The sequence below is a fragment of the Dreissena polymorpha genome, chromosome 4 (genome assembly GCF_020536995.1).
Source record: "Dreissena polymorpha isolate Duluth1 chromosome 4, UMN_Dpol_1.0, whole genome shotgun sequence".
Taxonomy (NCBI): domain Eukaryota; kingdom Metazoa; phylum Mollusca; class Bivalvia; order Myida; family Dreissenidae; genus Dreissena; species Dreissena polymorpha.
The window spans coordinates 38,674,026-38,690,011 of NC_068358.1; the positions used below are offsets into that span (position 1 = coordinate 38,674,026).

The 15,986-nt window shown below is 34.4% G+C and overlaps 2 protein-coding genes across 2 annotated transcripts in view; one reads left to right on the forward strand and one right to left on the reverse strand.

Moving 5' to 3' along the window:
• The window catches only part of LOC127879534 (calcium uptake protein 3, mitochondrial-like), a 179,863-nt gene that overhangs the window by 150,064 nt on the left and 13,813 nt on the right, over window positions 1-15,986 (reverse strand). The window contains exon 4 of the mRNA XM_052426435.1: window positions 9,173-9,193. Coding sequence (XP_052282395.1) covers window positions 9,173-9,193 — 21 coding nt within the window. The remainder of the gene's footprint in view (window positions 1-9,172; window positions 9,194-15,986) is intronic.
• The window catches only part of LOC127879536 (uncharacterized), a 36,588-nt gene continuing 24,760 nt past the window's right edge, over window positions 4,159-15,986 (forward strand). Inside the window, exon 1 of the mRNA XM_052426444.1 lies at window positions 4,159-4,269. The gene's annotated coding sequence lies outside the window, so the exon portion shown is untranslated. The remainder of the gene's footprint in view (window positions 4,270-15,986) is intronic.

Genomic DNA, 15,986 nt, shown 5'->3' on the forward strand with positions numbered 1-15,986 from the left:
CTGGAAGGTGCAACATCTCTCAAGCCCCCTAGCATCGCCTTTAGCAGTATTCAATTCTCAATAGGAAAGTGCTGGAGTCATTGATCCTGAGGGACAAGAAAAACAATTGATTAATGTTCGAAATAAATAATTTGATTAATGACAATTCTATTATTTGAGCCAGGTCACAGGAAAAGCGCAGTCAAATCAGTATCCAATTCAATTATTTGTTATTGTCAGAAAAACGCTTTTAAGCAAACAGCTTTCAAGCGACTGCAGGCTGATCTAGATCCAAACTGGCAACAATCGTCTTAATGTCTCTTTTACTGGGACACAGTTCATTTAACTTTAAAATGATAAAAAGTACTAACACTAAGAAAGAGTACTAACCAGTAAAGAGTTGGAAATCAATGTTGAATTTCAGGACAGCTTGGTGATCTGCAAATCCCCGATGAAATGTTGATATCGGGTATCATAGTCATCCAATAAGTCGCAAAATGCTCGAATACAATTTATAAAGCACAATGTGACTTATATTGATAACTAAAAATACCAGTATGCCAGTTTTGTCGTGTCAAGCTGTTACGATCCAGAAAGTCCTTCATTCACATCGAGTATATATCCTTCGAATTCCAACTATTTGTTGTCATAAGCGGAGATTTAGTGAATAAATAATCCTTATATCCTATATGACAGCTTCTAAGTAGCGAAACAAGCCAATTTATGCAGTAAGAAAGTTTTTAATCGAGACTCCCATGGGGGCGGCCATTGTTGAATGTTGAAACACGAACAACAACTCTGCTAGGAGAATGTTATCAATGACGAGCAATCTCCTACGCAGTGGCGAATGCAAAAGGGAAGTAACTGAAAAATCGAGTTATCTCAATCGGACTGGCTCGGTCTTTTTCATAGGTTGCCATTGTGAATTTTTTTTTAGAAGGTTATGATACCTTGGATGATGCTGTTCCAGCATTGTCAAAAAATCCTTTAAAGCTGGACAAAGCTGTGCTCAGGACAAAGTCAAGCAGAAATGTCCTAAACATGACCTTGACCTTGAATTATGACCTTTGACCTTGAATTGTGACCCTTACCTTGGACCAAGCGACCTGGTCTTTGCAAACCCCACCTTACAATGCTGATAACTTACATCAAGTAAAATTGCAATTAATAAATGCTTTTGAAAACTAACTTATATTATAGTTTGTGTATGTCACATCCTATTTTATTTTTTGTAATCAAACGCAATACTTTTTTTCTTAACCACGAGCATGCAAAATATATACAGTGACCAAAAAGTCAATTTTGTCTCTGACGGTTAAAATACACCATTTACAAAGACAACACGTGTATTCTGTACAATATCCACATATAATGATGTTCTATCAATTCACAATAACTTTTGTATGCAAGGTTTACATTCATGCATAAAATGACTTATGGAAGACAATACTCAAACATGTATGAAAACAATAACTACTTTGTTAATTATAATTTAACAGACATTCAATATTTAAGTTATTTGAAATAAAAAAATACAAGTAAAACTAGAGCTTTGTCACAGACGTGACGTATACCCCCACATGCCGTATTGACACAGACTATTTTGCATGCTGTCTTCACAAAACAAGAGAAGCTAATTTATGGGGATTTTTAAGAATTATTATGCCATTATCATTTATAGCCAATTTGACCTTTGAACTCTTGAATTCTTTCACATGAAACGCCGTCCAATGACTGTGAACAAAATTACTGTACAGATTCATTTTAAAATCTCTCAATGAATGCCATATAGTTATGGCCCAGACAAGATCATTTATTGCCATTTTTGACCTTTCAAATAAAATTGTGACCTTGACCTTGGAGATATCGAAGTAATTCTTTCGCGCCACACACCCTTCAATGATGGTGAACAAAAGAACCAAATGATTTTAAAATCTCACAATAAACGACATCGTTATAGCCCGGACAAGCTCATTTATGGCCATTTTTGGCCTTTGAACTGCGACCTTGACCTTGAAGATATTGATGTAATTCTTTCGCGCGACACACCTTACAATGATGGTGAACACATGTGCCAAATGATTTGAAATATCTCACAATGAACGACATAGTTATGGCCCGGACAAGCTCATTTATGGCCATTTTTTACCTTTGAACTCGATGTGTGACCTTGACCTTGGAGATATCTACATAATTCTTTCGCGCGACACACCGTCCAATGATGGTCCAATGATGGTGAACACATGTGCCAAATGATTTTTAAATCTCACAATGAACCACATAGTTATGGCCCGGACAAGCTCATTTATGGCCATTTTTTACCTTTGAACTCAAAGTGTGACCTTGACCTTGGAGATATCGACGTAATTCTTTTGTGCGACACACTGTCCAATGATGGTGAACAAATGTGCCAAATGATTTTAAATTCTCACAATGAACATCATAGTTATGGCCCGGACAAGCTCATTTATGGCCATTTTTGACCTTTTATCTTTGAGTGTGACCTTGACCTTGGAGATATAGACGTAATTCTTTCGCGCAGCACACCGTCCAATGATAGTGAACAAATGTGCCAAATCATTTTTAAATCTTACAATGAATGACATAGTTATGGCCCGGACAAGCTCATTTATGATCGTTGAACTCAAAGTGTGACCTTGATCTTGGAGATATCGACATAATTCTTTCGCGCGACACACCGTCCATAATGGTGAACACATTTGCCAAATGATTTTAATCTCACCATAAATGACAAAGTTATGGCCCAGACAAGCATTTGACCTTTGAACTCCAAGTGTGACCTTGACCTTTGAGATATTGACGTACTTTTTTGACACGACACACCGTCCCATGATGGTGAACAAATGTACCAAGTCATTTTTAAAATCTAAAGATAAATAACATAGTTATGGTATGGACAAACTTACAGTTTAAAACACACTAATTGACCCTGTGACCTAGTTTTTGACCTGGCATGACCCATATTCAAACTTGACCTAGACATCATCTAGATACAACTTCTGACCAAGTTTGGTGAAGATCGGGTGAAATTTTGGGACAGACCGACAGACCGACCAACCGCCCGACAAAGTGACTCCTATATAGCCCCCATTACCAATGGTAATGGGGATATAAAAAGGGTTAGTTTTTAACAAAATTAAATATACTGCATTTAAAGAGACATCAGCAATATAATAAATGTCTTATAATTCCAACATAATACTAAAATAAACTATTACTTAGAACATCTGCTATGGGCCCAGAACCCTTAAGGTCCAGAGCAATCATATTAATTAATATCGCAGCAAAAAATTGATGAACGAGTGAGATTTAGACTTGAGACTTGGAAAACCTGAACAGCAAATAATTTTATCAATTAGATGCACAACATTTTTGCTATAAAAAACAAACACAATATTGAGTAAGGTTTAATAATGCCATTATAACTTCCAACTTTTGATACTATTAATTTTATATCTGTCCAACTTTTTAATGATTTCAAAGGACTGAGTTCAGCCTTTAAAAAGCTCATGCAAATATGTGGTTTATTTCAACATAAGGTAGACTTCAAATGCAATCTGTATTTAAAGATGTACATACAACATTGGAAAACATGTAGGCGTACGGTCTCCTGCTAAGGCAAAAACATTCACAAAATAACCACAAGTCTGAAATTTATATCAAAAGATTAGATGAAATATGTTTTCTGGTATTAAAAAGTCATCAAATATTAAAAAGTGCAAAGTATACATTTTACAAAATATATTACAAGAATTCTTCTGATTTAAAACAGGTACAATTATTTTTTGTTACAAATATCACAGTACAATTGTATTTAAAACAAATCCTCCACCCAAAAAATATTACTGAAAAATTACAAATTAAAAAAAAAAAATTCACAAATGTACAAAATTACAACAATCTTCCATCTAATTTTAAAGTTGATGAAATGATAATTTAGGACACCAAACACATTAGACGCAACTAATATTCACAGCACTTTGCTATAACTTCATTCCATACATATTATTGTAAAGAATACAAGTGTCAGGTACCAGAGAAAAATACAGATAGACTTCTTATGTATGTATGCAGGTACCAGAGAAAAATACAGATAGACTTCTTATGTATGTATGCATAATGTACTGCAGATCATTTAAGCTAAGCTCTAAATATAAAGTTGACATCATTGCAAGATAAAACACAACATTGAGGTGAATGGTTGTATATTCAGAACATTTCTTCATGGAATTCCGTTAATTCAGAATATAGGGACTACAAACCATAAAGGTATGTGATAATTTATTTTGATAATTGGCTCATTCAATTTATATCTGACTTAATTATTATGACTGTGAATGAAATAGCTAACTTGCATAAAGAAGCATTCATGAAAATTTTAAGTGCTATAAAGGGGGGAGGGATTTAAATATGGCTGACGAATAATCAGCTGATTCTGAAAAGCGATAGTGTGACATTTAAAAATATTTATTGAGTATAACTGTCACTTTTATCAGCCAAAAATCGAATTCATAAAAAGAAGGTTAATAAGAAGAAAAGTCTTGTCAAATGAATGAGATTAAAATGATAAATGGATGATTATGACTGAAAATGAATCTTTGTTGGAGATAATTTCACCATATGTCTTTCAAATCATATATAATGAATGTACATACACTAACTGAGTAGGTGTAGTGGGTACATATGCATATTTCTTTAAAGGCATTTGTATATCTATTCATTGTGCCCACACACATGTAAAAGCTTGCAGTGTAAATGAGAGATGTAAATAAAATGTTCTGTTCAAAATTACTAAAATACAGTCTCAGTTGCGATTTGACATGTAACGTTCATCATTAAAAGGAATACAAGAAAATGGAAAATATCTCACAGAAATGTGCATAATTTAATATTAAATAATAGTAAAACAATGAATTTCCTGAAATGTTAAATCCATAAAGCTTATCCCTTCATGGATATATATACTGTGAAACCATTATATATCGTCAGGCATTAATTTTCGTATATTTCGTCAGTCGACCGATTGACGAATTCAAGATCCTAACAAACAATTATGTCCCATATTTGAACAAATTAAGACTGAAAAACCAAAGGCATGAGGCACTAAAATCCAACGTAATCCACGCATACATACTCCGTCTGTTACGTAATCAAGATAAATCCGGTTTTGACACAAAAGGGTGTAGATTACACAGTGTACTTAACTGACACATGACATTGCTCTAAAACGCGAAAGCAGTACAGCTGTATCGACTGCGTTGACTTCGTTTAGGAAGAAGTGTAATGATAAGCGCTAATTGTTAACAACTTTATTACCCATTGTGTGTATTGTGTTTTTCAGTGTTGTTGCAGAAGATTATACAGCCTCCACGCACCGGATTAGATCCGGATCAAAGACAATAAACAAATTTTAATGATGATGATGTTTATACTTACCGTATATACATTCTCCGCCTTGATTACATATCAATACAGAACATTTTGATTTGTGTTTGGTTGTTTGCGTTTAACTACAATACAGGTGTAAAAATAGCTTGTGCTTCGTTTTATGGGCTATCAATCTTTTTAATCATTGATATCTTTGACAAGTTTTACAATACATGTTTCAAATAAGTGTTACTTGTAGCAATTGAAAACGTAACAGGTAAAGAGAAATTAGCAATCATCACGATTAGTTCCATCCAAACGTAGGGAAATTGTTTTCAGAAATTCACTTTTATTTTTGCGTGATTTTCAGGAAATCCCCGGAAAACACGTGTTTTGAATGACTGAGTCATAATGACGCAATAAAACATTGCTTTGTATCCCATTGCATTCAATCTAATTTAAACTCACTCGTCCATTGGTAGTTACAATTAAATCTGAACTTTGCCCTATGAAACCGCTGTCCCATAATGCACTGTTAATTTTACACTTCCGAAAATTATTCTACTTAAAGAGATCAAATATTTACGATGCAAAACTCTTGAAACTTTATTGAAAACTAACCAAATAGTTTGCTTAAACTAATTTTAACCAATAATCTTCGCACCTTCTCTCATTTGCGCCGATAAAGGTAAGATTGTTATAAGTTTGGCCATGATAATAAATGAATAAGACCAATTGGCAACTGGCTTCACTGTTTCAAACCCGGGTTTCAAACACTTGTTAATGGATATTCGGTCCCACTAATCTGCTAATCATAATAATGATACACTTATGGGGGAAAATTACTGATCACCTGATAACAAAAGACTAGTATATTGACATGTGACAAACAGGCCCCATCTCCTGCAAGTGACTCTCAAGTGTCCTCCCTCTTTCCCTACTACGATTTTTCGCAACCACGATATATTTCGGAAAAAACAAATCGGATATTGACTGAAGCATTTTTTTTTCAAAGTCAGGAATTTGCGAATTCAAGTGCTGACGAAAATGTCATTTTTATAAAAATGACGAAATTTAGTGCTGGCGAAAATAAATGATTTCACAGTAAACTAAAATAGAAAACATTCTTACTAACAATGTCAGCGACTGTCAAAGGCAATATACAATATAGTACATATACAAATATGAACAAATGAATCTTAAAGGCTATATAAATATAATAGCAATATATGTACAACGGCAAATTTACATTTGATTACATTTTAATTACAATAGCTTTTCATGCTAACCAAAAGATTTAGGAAGTTACAGTAAGGATATAGAAAAACAAATGAAATATACATGTACCATTGATAAAAAAAATCTACAATAAATATATAAAAGAACCTAAGAGTACACAAGAAATATGTATAAACAAGAGGGCCTGAAAAGCCCTAAGTCCCTCACCTGAGAAAACAATATATTATTGGGACAAATCTTCTGACTAAGTTTCACGAAGATTCGAAAATAAATGTGGCCTCTACAGTGTTAACCAGGTTTTACTATAGCCATATAAGGAAAAATGCCCCGCCCCCTGGCAGCCATGTTTTTCAACCAACCGGCATCATTTTTGAACTCTTCCAAGATATTATCGGGATGAATCTTCTGACCAAGTTTCATGAAGATCGGACAGTAAATGTGGCCTCTAGAGTGTTAACAAGATTTTACTATAGCCATATACGGAAAAATGCCCTGCCCCTTGGAAGCCATTTTTTTCAAGCAAACATAATTATTTTCAAACTCATCAAAGATATCATTGAGACCAATCTTCTGACCAAATGTCATGAAGATTGGACAATAAATGTGGCCTCTAGAGTGTTAACAAGGTTTTACTATAGCCAAGTTAACAAGGCAAATGTTGACGCCGCACAACGGACGACGGACAAAAAGTGATCACAAAAGCTCACCATGAGCACATTGTGCTCAGGTGAGCTAAAAAATGAGCATCATTCCCAATCCAGTCAACTTAATAGCAGTGGTATTAAAATAATTTTTTTTTTTTATGTCTTTCTATTTCAAGAACTTTTCTATTATGATTTATACTAGGTAATGTTAATGCAATAAATGCAACTTTTGGTGATGATTTTTGACAATTCTGTTAAAAGCCAGAAGGGGCTATAAGCCCTCTTTGCATCTCCAAAGATGACTCGCTACGGACTACAAGGGACATTATTCACCTCATATCTTAAACACCAACCACTTCTGGTTAAGTTATACAATTGTGTTTTATAAAATCATAAAAATTAAATTGACTATATCAGCTAAAGGGAGGACAAATTACTTAATAAATAGATATTTGAATAAGAAATTTTACAAATAACCCACACACACACAAAGAAATTATGGAAAAGAAATAAGATACAGACTGTGTGCTTCATTAATGTGAAGTCCAATTGAACTAGACATATTACTTTAAAGCGGGTATATACAATTTTTTTATATGGGTTTAATTGTAATATATTGATAAAATATGTTACAATAACACAAAATAGGCAAGAAAAATTATACATTAAAGCCGAATTTCATAAAATGCAGCAAAGACAAATTAGCACCCCGAGCCGATAGTGACGTACATATTTTCCTACAATAACCGAAGCATTCGTCTTTGTATTATAAACCGTTAAACTACGAGGGGTGTTCCAGAAGTTCGTGGATTTTCGCTATAACTTATTAGTATGCTGGTAAAAGTAAATGAAATTTACATATTATACAAACCAATTATCACGGACTTTATATATAAGCTAAAAATGCATGAATTCCATAAAGCGCGTTTGAAACGCGTTGCCATTGAGACCTCAGTAACTACATGTGGCGCATGCGTGTATTTTATTATAAGTGTGAGCGTTATGCGAATTTAAATTTGGTTTAAATGTCGTTGATAAACAGAATTTACGGCAAATTTCACGTTACAGCTCCTAAGTCCTCCTTACAGCCCAGATTTGGCCCCAATGGACTTCCGCGTCTTCCCGGAAGTTAAATCACAGTTGCGCGGTATTCGCTTTGCAAGTAAACAGGAACTTACAGTTGCAGCAAAGTGAATCGTGTCGTCTTTTGACGCTGACTGGTATAGAGACACTTTTGACAAGTGGATTTCCCGACACATAAAGTGCATTCGCGTTGGAGGTGATTATGTGGAAAAGATTTGACAGTTGTTAACTTCATTAAGTCATTGACGTTGAACAGAAACGTTACATGTGCGTCGGTGTGCGCATTGTACACATGTTTAAATCTCTGATATATATTTATTGTTTTATGTATTTCCATGATGTTTGGAGAGTAGATTTGGAAAGGACGAAATATTCTTAACATGCTATTTGTTTGTCCATTTATGTTACCAAATGAAAGTTATAGCGAAAATCCACAAACTTCTGGAACACCCCTCGTAAGTTTAGATGCACATCATACATGTATGGTATACATGCTCGCGAATTCGGCTGTACAGCCGTTTTCAATTTCAGAATAAAATATCTGGCTTATTTCGCATTTTTCGATACATGTTCTTCTTAACTTTTATTTTAATTTATATTGAAATATATATATAATAAGTTTTTTACACAGTTTATATAAATTCATAAATATTTGACAAAATCGTATATACCCGCTTTAAAGAAATACTGTTAACATTTGTGCAAACCTCCATTAATATCAGGAGGGCAAACAGTTTAAAATTCGAAAACATTCCCCAAACATTAAACAGTAAGATTAAATGAACCAAAAGTGCACAAAATGATAATTGTGAATGTTGCTCAAGACACATATTGCATACCAGAAGATCCATTTTTGGTATCTGTGAATAGGAAAAAACAGATTTACATACAATTTAATATTAACAGGGCATTCTGTACAGTCACACCTTTCAGTAATTCAGTGTAAGTCAGTTGCAATCAAATACATGTATTTTCAAACGCAAATTAAAACAAAGGTTCCCATGCTATCGACCTTATTTTTCTTTAAATTTTACAGAAAATTCAAAGAAGAAACTAAGCATAATATTGTATTCAATGTGGAAAGTTAATATGGAGAACAAAAATTCAATGGAAGAAATGTTAAGTTATTAAAGACAAAAGTATTGAGCTTAAAACAATATCCAACAATAACAATTAAACATATATCTTAGATAATTAATAGCTGTTGCTCATTAATGTTATGCCTAAAGGCTTTATTACACAGTCATCCTGATGATTCTTGTAGGTTTAATGTAAGATTTGAGCATTGTTCAGGGGAAACTGGGCTTAATGCATGTGCCGCGATGTGCGTAAAGTGTCTTCCCAGATTAGCCAAGACTAATCCAGGATGACACTTTTTGCCTTGACTGGATTTTTGTTTAGAAGAAACTCACTAGAAACGAAAAATTCAATGGAAACGGAAAGTGTCATCCCTGATTAGCCTTACACGGGTTAATCTGGGACGACACTTTACAAACATTCATTGGCTAGTATGGGACGACACTTTACAAACATTCATTGGCTAGTATGGGAAGACATTTTACAAACATTCATATGCTAGTATGGGATGACACTTTACAAACATTCATTGGCTAGTATTGGACGACACTTTACAAACATTCATTGGCTAGTATGGGACAACACTTTACAAACATTCATTGGCTAGTATGGGACGACACTTTACAAACATTCATTGGCTAGTATGGGACGACATTTTACAAACATTCATTGGCTAGTATGGGACGACACTTTGCAAACATTCATTGGCTAGTATGGGACGACACTTTACAAACATTCATTGGCTAGTATGGGACGACACTTTACAAACATTCATTGGCTAGTATGGGACGACACTTTACAAACATTCATATGCTAGTATGGGACGACACTTTACAAACATTCATTGGCTAGTATGGGACGACATTTTACAAACATTCATTGGCTAGTATGGGACGACACTTTACAAACATTCATTGGCTAGTATGGGACGACACTTTACAAACATTCATTGGCTAGTATGGGACGACACTTTACAAACATTCTTTGGCTAGTATGGGATGACACTTTACAAACATTCATTGGCTAGTATGGGACGACACTTTACAAACATTCATTGACTAGTATGGGACGACACTTTACCAACATTCATTGGCTAGTATGGGACGACACTTTACAAACATTCATTGGCTAGTATGGGACGACACTTTACAAACATTCATTGGCTAGTATGGGACGACACTTTACAAACATTCATTGAGCCTAGTTTTCCCAGAACGAGGCTCATTTAAAGTTATGAACACATCCAAGACCATTCGGACTGATGACGTGGTTGGATCATAAGTTAAACATGAACCCTGAAGTAAAACTCTCACTATCTCTCCTATATTGACCAAACGATTACTGAAGCCAGCCGTGTTTATAAATCTGAAATAGAATTTATGTCTCTGCACAAACTAATAACCTTTCCGTGATCTACCTTTATCATTTATTTTCACCTTTTTTGTCACAAATGCTATGTTTGCAGCAAGATTAGAGGCTAAGTCCATAAATATAGCATTAAGACTTTATGATAACGCAACGTTTGAAGTTTGTATACTTTCATTCCCAGTGAATGACTGAGCTATTGAGACGTCTGAATATTGCCCCTACAGCCAGGGTGACATAGTTGTTGGAAAAAATGTGAAAAATTGCGACCTACGGGACAGGGATTTCAAGTTATAAATGCTACCAATAATTGACTGGTTTGGAATTGGAAACTTACCATCAACTATCTTGCAGTTGAACATGAACGCATGAAGAGTTGGATATAAAACAAGAACACAATTTGTGTCCTTTTCTTTTTATACGTTATACTGTAGTAGAAGTTCATAATAGTCTTAAATTTCGATATTAAGTAAAACTAATGATATCCATATTTATTTTTAAATTGTTTTAATACTTAAATGAATTGAGCAATATGAAAAAAATTAAAGGTAGAATGTAGAATCATTAAAAAAACATGTTCTAATTCAGTTTCGTTCACTTTACAGTTTAACATTCAAAACAAACAAAAACCTGATACTGACATAAACATATTTTGCCGTTCATATCAGGTGATATTAATATAAACAAGATTCCTTTAAACAAAGATATCATTTAAGAAAAGTCACAAAACTATTCAGTGGGATTAGCATTATCTTAACACCCAGCGGTCCAACAGGAATCCGTTAATATTAATCGTGACAATTTATCTGCCGATATAAGTAAATTAAAATGTACCATGAACAATGTGATATACAAATACCAGTTATCTTTCAACACCCTGATTTCTTGTCAGACATTGCCTCCTTCGTAACTTTTTGCCATTTTCAACAATCCATCCTTAAAGATTGTACACAGCTGAAGAGTAAAATGTTATGGTCAAATTCTAAATATGATGCTATTATGCTTGAGTTTTATGTGCATATGCAATGTAGTTCATGTATAATATATTGAGTGCTTAAAATTTTACAATGATTTTCATTCACAAATCATATACCACAAACATTGTTACTGTTTTATAATTTTAAATCATAGTCATTCATGCCAACTTTCATGCAGAAAACCTCATCAAAGTGCCACTTCATTCAAATTTGTTCAATATGTACAAATGTATGGACTAACTGAATGACAATACTTAGGCTATTGTCTTCAAGAAAGTACCTTAATTGTAATAAATATTTGTTTGAATATTTGGCCATACGCAGCTTAGAACTGGAGAGATGCAAAAGGTTATATCAAGTTAAAAGAGGTTATGTTGACTGAAACATCCAGAGCAGCACACCTTTTTATGGTATAAGAGCTCACACACATTTTGTTACCTTTCTGTAAGGTACAAAGAGTCAAATCATATGCAAACAAACACTTATCACTTTACGTCAGTGTCCTACCTTCATTTTATCGTAGAAAGTAAATCAATTATTTGGCAAATGATATTCAAAAGCTTTTGATTATATATTCATAGGCTATACTGGCAAGTCTTCGGCAGATAAGATAGCATCGAAGGGAACAGAACATTTTGGTCACTACAACTTAAATCCTTAAAACAAACGATTGGCTTTGATATACGAATGTCAATTAGACGGCCTATGTGTCAACAGTTTCACAAGCCAAATGTGATGGCCTGCCACATCAAAGCTAGCCAGTTATTTGTAAGATCTATATGGAAAGCTTGTAGAAAATCTGTGTGTCTACTTCTGATAGCATTGAATGTGTCTGTTATTAGGTGCCTTTCTGGACGTTAAGTAAACTGAAGTCATACGTGAGGTATTTGGAGCTGTAAGATGTCTGCTTATAGTAAGACATTTGGCTTTTCTAGTTCTTGTGTTAAAGCTATTCATCAATTTCTTACTTTTTCAATGCAAACTTTTAAAGTGTGATTGAATGGAAATGTCAGGCAGAAAATATAAGGTCACACCAACAATATTGTCAATCCTTTCTTTAAACGACTTTTAGGTCTCGCCATTCAATCATATTAAACTTGTCTCTCACAGTTCAAGCTGCATCAAAAAGTAGATTTATTACAATGTTAAGTAGCGTTTACAGTTTTGGTGCTTTTCTTCTACAAAACTCTGAATTTTATAACGTTTTTGTACTTTGAGTCACGTGTTTATAAAGTTCCAATGCAATTGCTGCCCAACATTTTGAGTTTAGTGTAATACAAGTTCAAACTTTTTTTTTTTGCTTTTAGACTGTCATATCTGATAATGCTGACTAATAAAGAAATACCCAGCTGATATAATTCACATGACAATAACTGTTTTTATTTTACGTACCTTTCAAGCTGCAAATACTTTTTCAGTTCAGGGACACTTAAATCTGAGTCGACAGGCGGACAAGGGCAAATCTATATTTCCGCCACCCCCCACTCTGGAAAGCCTGAGGGGCATACAAATTGTGTACAATATACCCATGAAGGTTTAGATTCATTGCCAATGTTTTGTATCAACAGCTCATGACAGTTCCACCAGAATTGATAATTTATACCCCCATCAATTATTATGGTTATTGAACTTTGGTGTGAAATGGACAATACATAAATCAGAGGGGCAAGAAGTAGAAGACTTCAAAGCATTTCTCAAGTGCTTCAAAGTGCCTGAGAAGGGGCACTTGATTATAACCTGTATTTGGCTTATCAAGACCAACACTTACTTATAGTGGACATTAAATTTTCGTCTGTTTGCTTGGCTTTTCACAGACATGTATGATGTGTTTTAATCCGCCTTTTGGGAAGTTTACAGTGACCGATAAGGTCTATCATTTTGATATATAGCAGTGGTCAATTATACTGATCACTACAATATCTCTGATTTATCTTCCTTGCATATACAAGAAAACTATTTCAATTGATTCTCCAGTAGCACATAATACTAAATAATTATGGAATTTATACCGAACAGTGCTGTTGTAATGCATTATAAAAACGCACTGATCACTTGCTTTAAGAACCAGATTTTTTTCCAAATCTCTATAAATTAATATATTGTTTCCGTTGTCCATTCATTACACATTTGTTAATACATTTGTGAATTAAAACTGACACCTTGCCCAATCTGACCAACAAACAGATGCTAGTCTGTATTTGTAACATGAAGTCCAAATTAGGTCAAGGTCATTGTGAGTTTGTTTGATATGGGTGGAAAAGGAATGGTAAAAACAACAAACTGTGTATCCAAGCCTTGAAAAAACTGAAAGAGATGCTAGACAAACACATAACATCCAGTCGATACACCTGTAGCCTGTTAGGAAGGACAAGGTCATTAAGAGAGGTGGATGCTCATATGAATGGTATAATTCTACAGACCTTCTGTTTCGACCCATATACAGTGAGTGTCATCAAATATCATGACTTAACATGTTAAACTGACTGAGTGAGAATTAATGGAACAGTGGCCAGAGAAAATACTGACATTGTGACCAGAGAAAATACTGACATTGTGACCAGAGAAAATACTGACATTGTGACCAGAGAAAATACTGACATTGTGACCAGAGAAAATACTGACATTGTGACCAGAGAAATTACTGACATTGTGACCAGAGAAAATACTGACATTGTGACCAGAGAAAATACTGACATTGTGACCAGAGAAAATACTGACATTGAGGCTTTTCTGGAAACAACATATTAGGCTTTCCAGTCTACATGTTCATTGAAATCTACATGTTGACTGCTTAGAGAACAAGTATTCACTCTTGTAATAACTTTTAATTTTATCAAAGCTTAACCTTGTCAGTAAGGCAATCAAAGCTTAAACCTTGTCAGTAAGGCAACATTTACCTTGTCAGTAAAGCAACATTCACCTTGTCAGTAAGGCAACATTAACAACAAGACTTATCATGGCACATTTTACAATTAAATTCAATGGAAATAATTGTGACATCCTACCTCATGTTTTTGTGCGGAAACCTTTTTTCATTTTTTTATTTACAGTAACCTTGACTTTCACCTGAAATGTTACTATGGTGTAATTTTAAGAGCTAGTAAAGTGTTCTGAGGACTCTCAGTTGTGTTGGTTATTTGAAGGCGTATTGCCAAAGAGGCGCAGTAGTTGCACTTCAGTAATGTGTGCTATCAATTTGTATGCATGTTTGTGTCATTAAAACCAATACAAATGCAACAAGATGCTCTATCAGTCAAAACAAACAAATGTTATTGCTCGTCTCCAAGGCCAATCAATACAGACATCCTTAACAGTAATGCCGAAATAGAAACAAGGTGGTCACCAAGTCAAACTGACCACTGGTCAAGTTTATCGCTCTCAACAGCTGACCAGCCAGATAATGGTGGGAGCCACTATAACACACTGACTGCTTAGTCACTTTCTCTCTCTAGTGTATTGGTAATCCAATTAATAGATAACTCCTATAATATTTGATAACACGGTAATGCCATGCAAAGATGGATTCAAGTTAGGACCACCAATATCTACTCTTCTACAACAAAGATAAATACCAGGACCATTGTTTAGTTAGATAACATCATACCAGTTTGATAGTAGCAATGTATGTATTACTCTAGTACTAGTACAAACATCTGCATTAGTTTATGGCTTTAGAGTTTGCTGTAGAAATATTATGTAACAGATAGTTACAGAAAAACAACAATTGGATGAGCATAATATGCCTGTATAATGATAGAAATGTGAAGAATGTAATTCAACGCTGCATTTGCATATTACCAAAAAAGAAAGTTAAATAGTATCTGTTACTTTGAACACATTATCCCATTGAAAATGCAAAACTGAGTGTAAAACATTAATATTTGTGGTTATGACTTAAAGAACATGAATGTTCTGCATTATTTCATAAAGATGTGTGCGCCCACTCTTTAAAAACAACAGTATTTAGTTCTGTCTAATAAACACTGATGCCCTGTGTAGAAGCTTTACATAAGAATCGATTCAAAGGTCGCAGTGGTGTAGTGGATATGGTGTCCGCCTAGTGGCCTGGAGGTCACTGGTTCGATCCCCACGATGGGAGCGTTCTTTAAATCTCCCCCAGAGACACCAAGTACTGGTTCTAGGCCCAGGAAACGGACTCGAGAGCGTTTCCAATAAGCCTTAGGCTTTCTATGCAATCTAGCTAAAATACATAGGTTTAAACTAAGTATCGATT